The 15,998-nt window shown below is 44.7% G+C and overlaps 1 protein-coding gene and 1 long non-coding RNA gene across 13 annotated transcripts in view; one reads left to right on the top strand and one right to left on the bottom strand.

Moving 5' to 3' along the window:
- LOC109496556 overlaps nt 1–6,409 on the bottom strand; it is a 28,537-nt gene extending 22,128 nt beyond the window's left edge. For 2 of the 5 annotated variants that reach the window (XR_006593858.1, XR_006593859.1), the window contains exons 1-2: nt 5,973–6,396; nt 5,710–5,875 (exon numbers count right to left, since the gene is read on the bottom strand). This is a non-coding gene — a long non-coding RNA (uncharacterized LOC109496556). Of the gene's footprint in view, nt 1–5,709; nt 5,876–5,972 lie in introns of all 5 variants that reach the window. The other 3 variants (XR_006593856.1, XR_006593857.1, XR_006593855.1) reach the window with 3 other exon arrangements.
- The window catches only part of ADAMTS9 (ADAM metallopeptidase with thrombospondin type 1 motif 9), a 170,024-nt gene that overhangs the window by 117,608 nt on the left and 36,418 nt on the right, over nt 1–15,998 (top strand). For all 8 annotated transcript variants that reach the window (XM_045051823.1, XM_006928919.5, XM_045051826.1 and 5 more), the window contains one exon: nt 5,727–5,900. In XM_045051823.1, the coding sequence (XP_044907758.1) occupies nt 5,727–5,900 (174 nt within the window). The remainder of the gene's footprint in view (nt 1–5,726; nt 5,901–15,998) is intronic.

The raw sequence follows: 15,998 nt of genomic DNA, 5'->3' as shown, positions 1-15,998 counted from the left end.
TGGAGAATCACACAGCTGCCCCTAGGAATCAATAGAAAAGTAGGTTCCAGGTTGGCACCCTCTAGATTTGGTTCTTTCAGAGCCTTGATCTTGATTCCCTAAAGCCTCAAAGAAGCTTTGGACAGTTGTGTTAACATGGGGAGGAGTTGGGAACCCTCCATTTCGATGTGACTAACGGAAAGTTCCTCTAGCAATGTGAATTTTTCCTAAAGGCTCTGAGCTGTCATCATTGCCCCACATGCACACCCTCCCCCCACCATAGCCACTTCACAGAAATGTAAAACATGACCTGCATCATTCCCTAGAAGAGTAGCCTCATCCTTCTCGAGGCCTTTATCGGAATGATCGCGTGTGTTTGTGTTTGCGTTTGTGTTTTAATTCAACAATCCAAGCATCGGTGCCCAACCAGAGCTAGTTTCCCCTCTGGCTTCCCTACAGGATCAGATTTCAAGGCAGCGTTTCATATTGGTCTTCCTTAATGGTTTGTCTGAGTGACTGCTGTCCTCTGTAACTTCCAGCCCTTTTATTTGGGGAGCTATTCAATTCATGTAAAAGCCTGCAGCTAACATTATTTAAGATATTGCACTAATTAGCTTGCCCTCTTGTAGACTTTCATGCTCTGTTGCTTTTCTTTATGTTGCTTGGCCTCTACTTATCTATTTGCATCATGCCCTGAATATTAAGTTTAGAGCATGGAGATGATGCTCATTTTATAGGGCTATGTATTTGACATAGAGACAATTAAAAGAATCTTTCACTCTCTACTGGTAAACACAGAGTGAGTTTTAGCCCAGCATTCTGTGGTCTTTTGGGGAAGTCCAAAATTGCTTACAAAGCTGGGATGATTAGGTTTGAACCCTGTGGGGTTTTTTGAACATAATGTAATAGGATTATCAGACTGCCTCCCCAGAAAAGACTGCACCTGTTCAAAATGATTGCTTAGAAAAGTCTAGTCACCTTTGTAGAAAAATGCAAGTAAACACAGTTATGTAATGGTCTGTGGCCAGCTTTGAAATGCCCTGATTTGATCTGTAGAAATGAATTATAAAAGCGGGCAGGACAAGGTGCTGCGTGAGTAAAATCTGACTTGTGCAGTTTCGAAGTGTAGCTGAAAATAATCAGACGCAGTGGTTGATGGAGAAAGACGGTCTGCGTGGTTAAAGACGATTGGCTTACTAATGATCCAGTGGTAAACAGAAATGTCCCTAAGGCAGGGATACCGAAGCAAGAGTAATGATTGCCCATTTGCAACAATGGTTGGAAGATTTTATATCTGGTTCTTCTGTTTCCTGCCGGTAGCTATATCCTAGTCATCTCTTGTTGAAGGTAGGAAGAAGAATGAGTGACTTCTCATCATGTTGAAATGTCTGATGATGACAAGACGCGTAGAATGTTGGGGTTGGCAACGGGGATGCTGTGTGAATCTTCATAGTCTCGCCCTCAAAATTGGTGCTTTGAGATTTAAAGGGGAATGTTTCATTTCTCCATCTTTTGAAAATCTTGAATTTGTCAAGGAAATTTTTCCAGTAAAAGGAGAGCTTTTACTGGAAGACATCCAATAAGAACAAACTGAGGGCTGATGGGGGGTGGGGGGAAGGGGAGGGTGGGTGATGGGCATTGAGGAGGGCACCTGTTGGGATGGGCACTGGGTGTTGAACGGAGACCAACTGGACAATAAATTATATATTTAAAAAAAAAAGGAAAACATCCTCACTAAAACTGTAAAGCATTTTTAGAAGCTCATGTTCAATTTGTGTAGATGCTTTTGATCAAGAGGTAAGGGATGCACATGAAATTTTAAGACAAAAATCAGCCTCGAATTCTTGATTCAGTTTGAGAAATGTGAAGGCTCGGTAATCCCATGAAACAGAAGCATTCCTGAGTAAAAATCGTTTAATCTATCCTATTCTTCTAGAAAGCCTTTCAAAAAAAATGAAGGTCAGAAATAAAAAGATTAAATGAGCAGATTAGAGTAAAAGTAACACTTTATCGTCACTCATCAGTCATGAATCCACACAGTGGAGTCATTCATCAGTCCTGAGATGCATGTGTCTCTCACACCTTAACCTCTCTGTTCTCAGAGAGAACAGAATGCCATGGTTTAATTAAACCATGGTTTAATTAAAATAGACCTTTTTTGTAGCGATACAAAACATTATGCTTTGTCTTGCAATCAGCGGTGCCTTAGGTTAAGGGAAAATAACTAATTTTTAAAAGCTCTCCACCGTTCATGCCAAAATGGAAAATGGCAAGTTGCCTTGTGAATCCACCAGCCATTTTGGGTGAGGACTTTCCTTGTGATTCCAGTGAGAGCAGCTTGGTTTTGGTGTTTGATTCTGAAGCATTTTGCAAGTATTTAATGCAGAAACATGGCGAACGTGTAGCTCGTGTCCTTTGAGAAATCAAGGAAACCACGTGCACAGAGTCGGTGATGAGAAAGGGTCGCTTTCGTGCTTCGGGCTCTCCATTGTTTTGTTTGTATTTGAACTGTGAGCACTGATGTTGATTTGTTTGAACACAGGCTTCTCACCCACACTCTTGCTGACGTAGTACGGAAGACTGCATCATATTAGCACCATATTTTAAAACTGGAAGCCAAATTCTAATCCACAGTGACCATGGTACATTGCCTAGGGCAGAATTCACTTTGGCTGCTTTTGGGTTTTGTTTTTGCTGGAGTTGGAGTGATTATCTCTGTTCGTTGCCGTATTTGTGCACGATCTCCCTAAAAGGTTTATTAGGAAGTACAAAGATATGTCATGTGCCATGCTCGGCATGGAGCTAAGCCCTCAACTAGGGGGTGATTTTGTCCTTTGGGACATTAGGCAATTTCTAGAGACAGCATTGGTTGTCACAACTTGGTGGAGGGCGGGGAATACACCTGGCATCTAATGGTTAGAGTCCACAGATGCTGTCACACTTCCTACAGTGGATGAAACAGCTCCCAGCAAGAAAGAATTATTAGGTTGAAAAACCCTAGTACAGAGCCAGGAACATAGTAAGTGCTTGGTAAAAGGTGGCTATTATCATTGGGACTGTTCTTATGTATTAAAGTTGGTTCCGAGAGTTCTTTTTCAAGCTAGTCCATCCTCTAAATAACACCACCACCATAATTTCAGAAGTAATTCTGGAAGAAAGTATGTAAACACTTTCCAGTTTTCAAGTATATAGGATTCCCCACACACCAGAGGGTGCACAGAGATTCTTTTGATCCGTGGAAATAAGTGTCAAGGCCCCCGGTCAAGTTGGTGAGGCCTGCACACCAGCTAGCAGTGCACAGTACCGAGAGCAGACAGATGAAACATAGCTCCCGGCTCAGTAGTTCGGAACGAAAAACACCTCCTTTCAGACCTGCGCATCCTGTGCTGGAATGATGGCAGAGGGAGCACATTAGCAGAGACTGCCCGACCTTTTTCTTTTACAAACTAACGAAAGCCTGTTCCAAATGGAACCAGAAGCATTAAGCACACACATGTGCACACAGCACAACCCTCACCACCTCCAGGGTCACGCAGAGGTCTTTCGGTTGCTGCTTTATTCACGAGGTTTCCATACACATCGCTCAGAACTCTCCGAGCAAGCCTGACTGGCTGTGTATGCAACTCATTGCCTCCCTTGAGACACAGTGCGGGCAGAAAAGTGCAACCCAGAGAGTTCACTCGGATGCAGCCTATTACATTCAGAATAAAGATGACCGTAGATGCAGGATTCGGAAAGGCAGAGCTCATCCCTCACATGCCTTTAAGTTGTGTCAAAACTTTTATTTTTTATTTCACACCTGGCTTTGACATTATAAACATCAGAAGCCACGACGGCATGTTATATAATTGAACTTTCCTGTGTCTTTGCCTTTTGAAAAAGTATTCAACACTGGAGGAAGTGATTTTTTTTAGTTTTGGATACTTATGGCCCTTAATACCTTACCTTCGTTGAACCATAAGTAATTTACTCAATAACAATAGCATCAAAAAGAGGTTTCATTTATTTAGAGCTTGAATAGGAGACACTCTGAAAGTCTTTCATGGTTTTTTTTTTTTTCCTTTTGCTTTAGGTTATTAAAACGTTAGGAGACTTTGAATATATATCAGCCCTATGCCATGTTCAAATTTGTTTACCTAATGGTTCTCAGTCTTTCTCTGTATTTCCATTTCGATACACTGTTCTGGAAATGTACTCTTTTATATTTAAGACCCCAAATTCAAATGGCGGCAGGGTTTGTAGTCGTCATTGTTTGTTGTCAATGATGACGCCGTTGGAACATTTCTGTCATTCGTGGGATGACACTCCCAAGTTACAGTTCCTTCATTTCCAGGGTAATCAATGGGAAACATACGTGTAGCTCCCGTGAGCCTTAAAGGGTCATTCTCTGTAGACAAGAGCATTACTTGTCTTCAGGGGCCCTCCTATTCCACCCAGGACACAATGACTTTAAAAGTCTGGTTCCTTCTGGGTCACAGACTCATTCAATCCAATTAATACAATTAAACCCAAACAATAGCAGCTGTGTTGCCTCAAAATATTTCCTTCTCTTTAGCTAGCTTTGATGTGAACATTTGAGCCCCTCCCTGGCATAGACTCATCTGAAATGATATGATTTCCCGAGCTGCCCTCTGAAGAGCACCAACTATTTTCTTAAAATATGAAATGATTGGGCACGAATACCTTTCTAATTGAAAGGATCATGATTCTATTCTTTAAGACTTCCTCTTAGAAATACGGCTTTAATGTATGCTAAACTTGTTTTCTCAATGCCAGACAAATTAGCGGAGGCTGAGCTATCGCAAAAACTCAGGAACGATTTTAAATAAACGCAGTAATATGCTGTTCTTTCCAAACAAATGTTGCCTTTGGTTTTTAACTGTCAAAACCTTAATAAAGACAATAATTCTTGGCCTGCCCATAAGTGAGATTATGAAACCCAGCAATGAGGAAACCATTAAAAAGTTAATTTAAAGGAAAGTTAATTGCAGATTTAATATGGCGTTTTGCAACTTGGTCAACAAAATGCTTCAGCCTGATTCACAGTATTTTTCAGGGGCTGGAAACATGACGCCCGCCTGAAGAAATGGTTTTTTCCTTGTCAGTTTTTATTCTTCGTGTATTCATTTGAGGTTGTAAATAGACACTAACACTTTAGTGAATTCAGTAGTTTAAAAAAAATTCTTCTTTCCTCTATCTCCAGGAATAAGAGCAAGGAAAGAAAGAGACTGGAGAAAATAATTCTGCTTATAAGGCCCTAAAAGCTTCAGTAATTTACTCTCGTTGGGTTATGCTTTTAATCTGCCAAGAAATTCTTCTTGTACAGCACTTATCTCCAATTTTCAAGAAACTGCAATCCTCCGGGATAGTAATCATTGAGGATTTTCATTTCACACGGCAGCACTATTTATTTCTCGCTCGTATCGTTTCATAACGATCTCTCCCAACCTCTCCCATCTCCAAGACTTTTGGTATCTTTAGAGATTCCCCAAGAAAGGTAGAGATACTTTGCTCGCTCACCGGCATCGACAGGCAGTGCGTTTGCAGATTTAAGTACATTATCTTGGGTCCCCTTCATTGGAAATTAGAAAGCTTTGTAATCGCAGGGAAAGTCATTGGATTAGGAGCGCATTCCCCATGACTGTGACCCTCGCCACTCCTGCCACACACACACACACACACACACACACACACACCCTCCCCACCAAATGACCCAAAGCTCCCACTTACACAGTCTTTCTTCTTAGTGCTCTGTGTCCTGCGGCCAAGGCACACGGCGGAGAAGTGTGAGCTGTCAGACGGGAACACACAAAACAGCCAGAGAGACTGAGTGCAACCCCTACACCAGACCGGAGTCGGAACGCGCCTGCCAAGCCGCACCGTGTCCTCTCTATGCCTGGAGGGCAGAGGAATGGCAAGAAGTAAGTAGAGCCATGAAGTGGGCACCTGCCAGGCATTTCGCTCAACCCCCTTGCAACCATCACATCCGTTACCCTGAAAAGCCTTCAAGCACGGTGACAAGGCTGGCTGTTTCCCAAAAGGTTTGCTGTCAGACGGCAAGCGGTTCACTCCGACGAGGGTGGGAGAGCTCCTCCTTTTTATGCAGTTCCTACGTCTGTGTTCTTGAATGTTCCAAGTCTGGCTGCCTCCAGAAAAACTGTAACAGGCCTTGGGCCAAATGCATACAGCTATCTTTCACAAAAGGAGGGGGAGATGGAAGAGATATTTTAAATATGTGTATCCAAACTTGGTCATTCTGTGTCAGCTCAGACAGCCACAAGGCAGACTCCAGGTAGGACCTACTCTGTGTTTGTCTCCTTTCCGTGACTTGGGCTGTCAAGGAGAAGACAGGCGGTCGCTTGAAGCCCCAGTTAATTAGTGAAGCATTTCCAACATTAAAAAAAAGAATGATGGAATCTGAAAAACAGCTCAGTTGATGCAGAAATAGACTTGTTTTCTCCCTCACCAAGTTAATGTTTAGTTAAAGAAAACACTATGCGTCCCTGGAGAAGAGCCTGGCTAAGGAAGGTAACACTTGGGCAGGAGATAATCTCCTGTTTCCAGAACAGAATACATTGTAGAAAGGGGAGAAAGAATGTAAGAAAGCAAAACTGTGTCCACTGACTTTGGAAGGAAATAAAAAGCACATGCTGTAAAGGGTTCAGAGATACGAATGATAAGATAGGAATTTCCCACCAGGAATGATTTTTAGAACAGGGAGAAACAGCGCCTGGTGTGTGCTACGTGCTTTGTATTCTTCCCCTCGCTTAATCTTTTTAAGCACTGGGCACAGTGGGCATCACTATTATCATCCCATTTTGCAGTCAAGAAAACTGAGGCTCAGAGAGCCAACGTCATTTGTCCAAGCGTCACGTGCCCAGAAGGAGCAAGACCTGATTCTAAACTGAAACCATTACCTGATGCTACAGCTGCATTTGAAAATAATTTTACACAAGCACTCATGGCAATGCTGATGTACATTTTTTTCCAGTTGTATTGAGCTATCATTGGCATATAACATTGTATTTGTTTTAGGTGAAGACATGATGATTTGACGTATGTATGTATTATAAGTTGTTATTAACGGTAACTATGTTATACTTAACATCCGTCAGCTCACACGGTTCCAAAATTTTTTCTGGTGTTGAGAACTTTCAAGATCTGTTCTCTTAGCTTTCAAGTATATGATACAGTATTGTTAACTTTAGTCACCATGCTGTGTATTATATCCCCAGGACTTACTCATTTTGTAGCCGGAAGTTTAGCCCCGCTCACCTACACCTTTCCCATCACCTCTGGCGCCATCCATCTGTTCTCTGTATCTAGAAGTTTGGTTTTTGTAAGATTCCATATACAACTGAGGTCGTACGATATGTCTCTTTCCCTTTCTGACTTGTAGCACTCAGCATAATGCTCTCAAGGTCCATCCCGTATTGTCAGATGGCAGGATTTCCTTCCTTTTTATGGCTATTATATTCCTTTGTATGTATACACATTTTTTTTTATTCATTCACCCATCGATGGACACCTCAGTTGCTTCCATGCCTTGGCTGTTGTAAATAATGCTGCTGGGGGGAGCAGATAGGTTTTCAAGTTAGCGGTTTTATTTCCTTCAGATGAATACCCAGAGGTGGAATTGCAGGATCATAGGGTAGTTCTCCTTTTACTTTTTTGAGGAACCTCCATACTGTTTTCCATAGAGTCTGCACTGATCTACTTTCCCACCAACAACGCCCAGGGGTTCCCTCTCCTCCAGATCCTCACCAACACCTGCTATGTTTTGTCTTTTTGCTAATAGCCATTGTGAGGCGATACCGCCTTGTGGTTTTGATTTGCATTTCCCCAATGATTAGCGATGTTGACCACCTTTTCATCTATCTGTTGGCCATCTGCACGTTTTCTTTTGAGAAATGTCTGTTCGGGTCCTTTGCCCATTTTTAGTTTGATGCAGTCCCACCTGTTTATTTTTGCTTTTGACGTCTTTGCTTTTGGTGTCATGTTCAAAACAAGTATGGCCATGACCAGTGTCAGGGATCTTACCCCCTATGTTTTCTTCCAGGAATTTTGTGTGTTTAGGTCTTTCAGGGTCAACTCTTTAATCCGTTTTGCCCTAACTTTTGGGTCTGCTGTAAGATAGGAGTTCAGTTTCATTGTTTTGCACGTGTCTGTCCAGTTTCCCCAACACCATTTGTTGAAGAGACGGTCTTTTCTCCATTGCATACTCTTGGCTCCTTTGTCGTAAATTAATTGACCGTATATGTGTGACTTTACTTCTGGGCCCTCTGTTCTGTTTCATTGATCTGTGTGTTTCTTTTAATGCCAGCACCATGTTGCTTTAATTGTTGTAATTTTGTAATATAGTTTGAAATCAAAGAGGGTGATGCTTGAGCTGTGTTCTCCTTTCTCAAGATGGCTTTAGTTTCTCAGGGTCTTTTGTGGGTCCATACACAGTTTAGGATTGTTTCTTCCACCTTTTGGAATTTTGATAAGGATTGCCTTAAAATCTCTAGATTGCTTTGCATAGTGTGGACATTTTCCGAGTACTAATACTTAGAGCTGGTGAGCACAGAAGATCTTTTCATTTATTTGTGTCATTTTTGATTTCTTTTATCAGTGTCTTATAGCTTTCAGTGTACAGGTCTTACACCTCCATGGTTTAATTTCTCCCTGAGTGGTGGTGTTTTTTTTTTTTTTTTTCTTTTTGATGCGGTCTTGAATGGGACTGTTTTCTTAACAGCTGCATGTTTAACCCATGTGGAGATTAGCCTTCCTCCCGGTCTTTCCCTCTCCCTCACCCTCCTGGTAGACTGCTTCCCTTGTCTGCCATCGTGTCTTTTCTTTAGGACTCTCATTCTCTCTGTCTACTCAGGTTGTTTTGCTTGTTTTCCTTCCGTATTTTTTTTTTCTTTCACCAGAGGATGGTGGGGAGGAATGGCTAAAGCAGTTAAATTTCAAGTTAATGGCACTGGAGCCACACAGGTTATTGGGATCCCCAGAGACTACAGAATTCTGCAGTCCAGTTCATATCCCAGCACTACTACTGTTCAGCCATGTGACCTCGAGCAAGGATGCTTCATTTCTCTGATTCTTGGGTTTGCCACCTGTAGAATGGGGATGATAACAACCACACAGAGTTGTTGTGAGAAAATGAGAGATAATAGAGTGGTTTGGGGGTTGACACTATCAGATATGGAAGGAAGAAAGGGCTTCCTGACCTCTCGCCCCCTCAGTGTTACCTCTTGATTCTCTTTTGGTCTTGTTTCAGACCTACCCCTGCCTGCTTTCTCCTTCTCCCTCTTCATCTCGCGCCAGACTCGACCCTGTGTAACTGTTCCAAGGAACAGAAAGTAAGAGAGTGTGCCGAAATGAATCTAAGCTGACGGCTCACGCTTTAGCCAACTTTCAGAAATGCTCCAGCCAATCAGGGAAATGCAAGCTCCATTTACAATTCCTTCTGAATTCCAAAGAATAGAAACCTCGCCAAATATGCACTGAGGAAGTCCTGCCTCTGATCATACCAAATCTGCTTAGAAATGTACAGCTTTGCCTGCGCTCTGCAGACGGATCTTTTAACACCCTGCTTTAAATATTGCTGTCAGGCTCCACGTAAGAACAGAACACCTAAGGAGCTAGCCTGACCTGAGGCCATATTTAAAAGTTAGAGGGTAACCATTCTCACAAAGAGAACAGAATCTTTAAGCGGCGGGAAAAGCAGATTCGTACAGTTACCCACCTGCAACCGCGCTTGCTCACCCGTCTGCACCCAAAGCGGAAAGTTTGAGAAAGGTGGACCTGGGGGGTAAGAGAGGATAGAGGCCTGGGGGGGTGCCCTCACGTGACACTGAATTGGCCGAGCGAGGCTTGGGGCTGCTGGAGGAGAGAGAAGACCCGTCCAAAGCCTTTGTTCCTCCTACGCACAGCACGCTGGTGGCCCTCTTAGCATGTCCTCACGGCCACAACACTTAGAGTGAGTGTTCGTAGCAAGTGGGCAACCACCTTAATAGGCCAGATCTCCCTTCCTGATTGCGTGCCCGCAGTCCTTGTGCGTGCCTAGGAAAGTTCTGCTGTCATCATTCATTGTCCCTAGTTTCATGATCAAAGTTATCCTTGTTAAACAGCAGATCGGACAGCACAGCACCCTTCAGACTCCCCTCAGTCACGGCCCTCACCCCTCTCTCATGCCTCCTTCCCCTCCCACCCACTCCCTCTTCCACCATCTTCCCTCAGACCTGCTTTGACTTGGTTCCCATCCACAAGTGACACCTCGACCTGATGTCAGGGAGGATGCCAAGGTCCAGCCTCACAGCCGAGGCCCTTGGCACCCACCTCAGAGCTGTCCTTGGCACCCACCTCGGAGCTCTTGTTTGCCTGCTGAGTGTGCATTTTTCCCTCTTGCCTCTCCCCTTGTGGATTGTCAAAGCCCACTTGTTTGGGGGCAAGATGTGTGTCATGCTAGGCACGTAGGGAACGGCAGCCCCCTCGTTTTGACAAATAATCCAGGTGTCCACCTTGAGGAGCACAGGTTCCGCATAACCACAACAGCAGGATCATCGGGTACGCTTTTCTCAGTCATACAGGTTGCACACTGCACAACTCTGGGGGTACCATTCCCATAGGTTACAATTCGAGGGGCATCCCCCAGACTTACACAGTTCAGTGGTCGATACTGATGATAAAAATAATACATCTTTTTGTTTATTAAGCTAGGGACCAAGCACTATATTGAGTGTTTTTTATGGAAGACCTCACTTAACCTTTCTATAACTCTCTAACGAAGTAATTAAGTTTTTATCCTCACTTAAAGATGAGGAAACTTGAGGCTCAGATAGATTAATTCATCCAGGTTCATGCATTCAGTAAGTAATAAGGCTGGGATTTGAAGCTTGGAAGCCTGACTTCTGGAACACGCGCTCTGAATCTTTATATTCTCCTCCCTCCCGTGCCAGCATTCATCTGAGGCAAATTATTTTATTTCCTTCTTAATGGCTGGTCTAGCCTCTCACAGAAGCCAGAGTTGGCATAAAGTCCAATTCCCTTTATTGGGTGAGCACCGCCCCCCCATCTCCTTCAGAACATGGAATGCTTGGTCCACTGGGTTGGCAGTCCACCCCTAAGCCAGTGGGGTCAGTCTTGATGGTGATAGAGCATCTCACTGGGCCTCCTTTTTTGGGAGGCCTGGTGCCTACACAGCAGGGAAGAAGCACCCGTGTGCCTTCAGGATACCATAAGAGTAGAGCCTGGACTTTTAGATATAAGGCGATGGGACGCCTGGGTGGCTCAGTCAGTTAAGCATCCGACTTCAGCTCTGGTCATGATCTCGCGGTCCGTGAGTTCAGGCCCCATGTCGGGCTCTGTGCTGACAGCTCAGAGCCTGGAGCCTGTTTCAGATTCTGTGTCTCCCTCTCTCTCTGACCCTCCCCGGTTCATGCTGTCTCTCCTTGTCTCAAAAATAAATAAATGTTAAAAAAAAATAATAATAATAGATATAAGGCGAGACAATTAGAGAAGAGACAAATGCTGTATCCAGACACGACTCCAGGTTTTTAATATCACCTGCCAACTTGGGGCCAGGTATTGGACCTTTCCAAGCTCAGTTTTACTCACTTTAGAATTATAATGCCCATGAGGCTGTGGAGGGCAGGGTGGGGGGGATGACTTTTTCATTGTTTTAAAAATTATCACGATGACGTTACTTAATAGCATCCTAATGGTTTTACTTACTAGTATTATAATCTGACATATGAATTTCCTTATAGCTGCAGAGGTCTCAATCGAGTTTGAATTGGGTGTGGGTTATGCATCTCTTAGCATTAAGGAACAAATTTTCCAGGACTTGCCAGTATTCTTTTGTTCACCTCTACCCAGAGTATTCTCTTCATCCCTAGTGCCTCTGCGTCACAAGGAGGCTGCCCTGCTCCTTCCCTCACCTCGGTCACCTCTGCCCACTCTTCAGGCTACTTCTCAGAAGCCCTCACTGATCACACCTCCCCACCAATAACTGCGTGAGACTACCCTCCTCTCAGCTCTCCTGGAACCCCGAAAATACTCTGCTCTAGCAGTTAGCACTCTGAATTGTGATTGCCTGATTTCCTTGTCTACAGTATCACCCGTTTGAGGTCAGAGAGTTTGTTCGCCAGAGTTTTCCTCAGCGTTTAGCATAGTACCCAGAGCACTGAACACACTTGTTGAATAAACGTGGACAGCGGGACCAAAAAAGGTTGGCAGGAAGGAAAGAAAGGAAGGAGGGAGGAAGGAAGGAAAGGAGGAGGGAGGGAGGAGGAGGGAGAGAGGCGGGAGGGAAGACATTTATATATCAATACCTTCCTAAGTCCTCAGAATCATGACATTCTAAAATGTCATTTAAAACAGTCAAGCAGACTGTGTTTTTCCTGTAAGAACAGATAGTTTATTTTCTTGCCACGCTGCCACGGACACGCTATGCTCTGACACGTCTGGCCTTCGCAGAGCTTCCCACCCCGTGGCTCTTTGGCTCAGTGCAGAGACTTGGACCGTGTGCTCTCATACATATTAGGATTCCACGGGCTTTTATTGAGATCAACTGCAGAATGATTCCCAAGTTTACCCCCTAAGCCCAGAAGAGTTAGAAAACGGCAGGCCTCTGGTCAACCTGTTGCAAAGATTTTACGAAGTTTGCAATAGGGTGTGTGGACGAGGGCCAGATATTAACTCTGTATGATTCCTTCCCTCGTTACTTTGCTCAAGAAATCTTTACCCGGCACCTACCAAACGCTGGGGTCTGGGCATCGGGGACGCAGTAGGGACAGCGACATCGCTGTGGGGGATTGACTGACCGGTGGGAGAGACGGAAAGCGAGCAAACAAACATGTTCTGTGAAGTTGCCGAGTGTGAACCGTGCTGTGACGGAAAGAAGCAAGGCACTGAGATACAGACAAAGAATGACAGGCCAGTCCTACCTGCTTTAGGGTGGTCGGAGGTGAAGGGCAGGGGAAGATGATTGCAGGTGGAAGGAAGAGGACAGGGTCCAGCCCAGACAAAAGTGCAGCATGGCGGGAGCAGAGCAAGTGAAGGACCAGAAGGCTGAAACAAGACTGGACCTGGGGGAGCGCCCCGATTAGGATTCGTAGGCCAGGGCCAGGGTTTGGGTTCTCCCCCAAGCAGTGTAGGAGGCTAGCAAGCGCCTTCGTGACCTGGCCCCTGCCCGCCTTCGGAAATTCCCATCTCGATTCGAACCGAGTCTCAGCCCCAAACTGCGCTGGTCGGTCCCCAGCCCGGCTTCCCCACGACATTCGCCTCCAGCCTCCATGCACGCTGAGCCCTGTCCTGAGAGTGTCCCCTTCTCCTCCTTGCCTGGCTAACCCATCTCTTCATCCACTGCTTGGGCTCCCCTCTCGGCACCATGGGAATTCTAGACCCTCGCCCTTACTCCTCTCTTGCTGTCACAGTTGTGGGACACCTTTGGTGGCTTCTTTTCGCCATCCTGCTCTGTTACGAAACCCGCGCCTGCTCCTCTGGCCATACGAGGCAGCCCTAAGTGTTGAATGCCGATGGTCACCAGGTAGCCGGCTGTCCTGGCATATGGACAGCAAGCTGGGAGTAGCAGCCACCTGGGTGTCATAACAGAGAGGGAACATGAGTAGGAAGATGTCAGGGCTGTATCCCAGGGCCCAGCACAGAACTCGGTCCCCCTGCAAATATTAGTTGAATGAGTGAATAACTTGGAAGTTATCAAATATCTCCATAGTCCTATTTCTGCCTTTTTCCCTTATAAATATACTGTTTGGGGGCAAGAATGTCCCAACTCCACACACCTGACTTTAAAATGAGCTTTGAGGGGCACCTGGGTGGTGCAGTCGGTTAAGCGTCCGACTTCAGCCAGGTCACGATCTCGCGGTCCGTGAGTTCGAGCCCCGCGTCGGGCTCTGGGCTGATGGCTCAGAGCCTGGAGCCTGTTTCCGATTCTGTGTCTCCCTCTCTCTCTGCCCCTCCCCCGTTCATGCTCTGTCTCTCTCTGTCCCAAAAATAAATAAACGTTGAAAAAAAAATTTTTAAATGAGCTTTGAGAAAGAACCCATTAGTAATTTGAAGACTGCTTTTTTCTTTTTTAATTTAAAGCATCGTTAGAAATTGATTCGTAATTACTGTGCCTTATCACATAAAACTCTGCAGAGTATACACAAAACACTGTGCCATCAAGGTCCCCACTTGTTGTGTCACTCGTCTGTCCACATGCTGTCTGACAATGGTAGTCTTGCATTGGAAACGACTTTGTCCGTGAACAAAATCGACAGCCTTAAAAGGTAGAGCATGTAAATATGAAATGTTTTTTTTTTCCTACTCATGGTTAGGGCATCTCATGAAGAAGTGTAAAGCAACTTCATTACCATGTTTAAGGAAAGGCAGTTTCTACTCCCTGCGTTAAAGGACCCTCTTTAGACCATTACCCTGTGGCCAACCTACCTGGTTAAACAAAATAGTACCTTAAAAGTTTACGGTAGCTCTTCCTCACTCTCAAATGTCGACAGCTGTTTTCCTCCTGTTAATCTCAGCACATTTAAAGGCATATGTAGCCTGCGGGGCGATGAGCAAGCTACCCAGTTTAGTGCAGCCCTGTGACCCGTGGCTTGATGAATTGTAGTTATTTCTCAGAGCTGTAACAAGAGTCGAGAAAACCTTTTGGAAGTGAAAATGAGGCTAGTTGAACTTTCTGGCTGTTTTTAGAACATAGAACATAGAACATAGAAAGAGTCCTGAATTCTGGGTTTGATGGGCAGTGATATTCCCAAAAGCTGATAAAATTCAGGAGCTTGGGTGGGTTTGCTTTCTGTGCCCCCAGCCCCCGTGCTCTAGTTAGGACCCCAGGAGAAAAGCCTTGCCAGGTGACTTTCAGAGCTGCTGTTGACTAATTCCAACGCCCTGGATGAGTCACTTATTTACCTAGCTTAATTTTTCTAAAAGCAATGTTCGTAAGGTCTCCCAACTAACTCCCTTCTCCACCGTCGGCAAAAGAGTTTTCATGGTAGTTAACCTTTCCTGGACACCAAGGCAGAAGCCCTTAAAAAGCAAATATGTGTCTAGAAGTCCTTGCATTTCTATTGAAACTGTTACTTATTGACACAGATTAGAGCCCGAGGGATTAATGAAGAAGACACTGGAAGGTTTAGTCCAGTTTGGGCCGCTCAGTAATCAGGATCTGAGTCGCCTAAGCCCTGATTTTCTAAGGAATTACTTTTTCTCCAGGCAGTTAAGTGTTTCTTCTGCATTTGTATACACATCACAGATTAACCACGGCTTTGTTTTGCTTTTGAACATTCAGTGGCTCTGTAACTCATTTGGGATTTTGTGTGTGTGTGTGTATGTGTGTGTGTGTGAATAAACAAAAGTGTTATTACTTCACACTAGTACCCAGGACACTCCAGAGGAACAGAAAACCCCAAGCTAGGGTTGACCTAGGGAACCGGGCTCAACCAGCCTCCCAGACCCTTTGAAGTGATTTGCTCATCTGCACTCATCACCTCAGAGAACTTTCAATTCATATTTGTGCCCCAGAAAAATTCAAATGACTCCACATTCTAGACGTGGAGGTTCGCTTCCAAGCAGCAGAAGCTATGAGTTAAGTTTGCAAATGATAAGGGGCTAGCAGGACACATCGCATATCCCTTTTACTTCCTAAAAGAACAAAGTGGCTCACAAAAGGCACGGGGTATCCCAGATCACCCAGCATTTCTACTCCTGGGGTACACCCCGAAGAATTGAAATCACATGTTCAAACTTGGACGTGAGTGTTCATAGCACCATTCATAATGGCCACGAGGTGGAAACAACCCAATGTCCGTTGTCATTTGAATGACCACAGTGTGGTATAGCCACACAACAGAGGGTTATTCAGCCACAGAAAGGAAGAAAGTACAGATACATGCTACAACACGGATTGACCTTGAAAGCAGCAGGCTGAGTGAAGAAGCCAGTCACAAAAGGCTGCGTATTGTATGATGCCATTCATATGAAACAGCCAGAACAGGCAAACCCATATAGACAGA

This window comes from Felis catus, chromosome A2, assembly GCF_018350175.1.
Source record: "Felis catus isolate Fca126 chromosome A2, F.catus_Fca126_mat1.0, whole genome shotgun sequence".
In the NCBI taxonomy this organism is placed as follows: Eukaryota; Metazoa; Chordata; class Mammalia; order Carnivora; family Felidae; genus Felis; species Felis catus.
The sequence above is the reverse complement of the archived record's forward strand: the minus strand, read 5'-3'. Positions and strand labels throughout refer to the sequence as shown.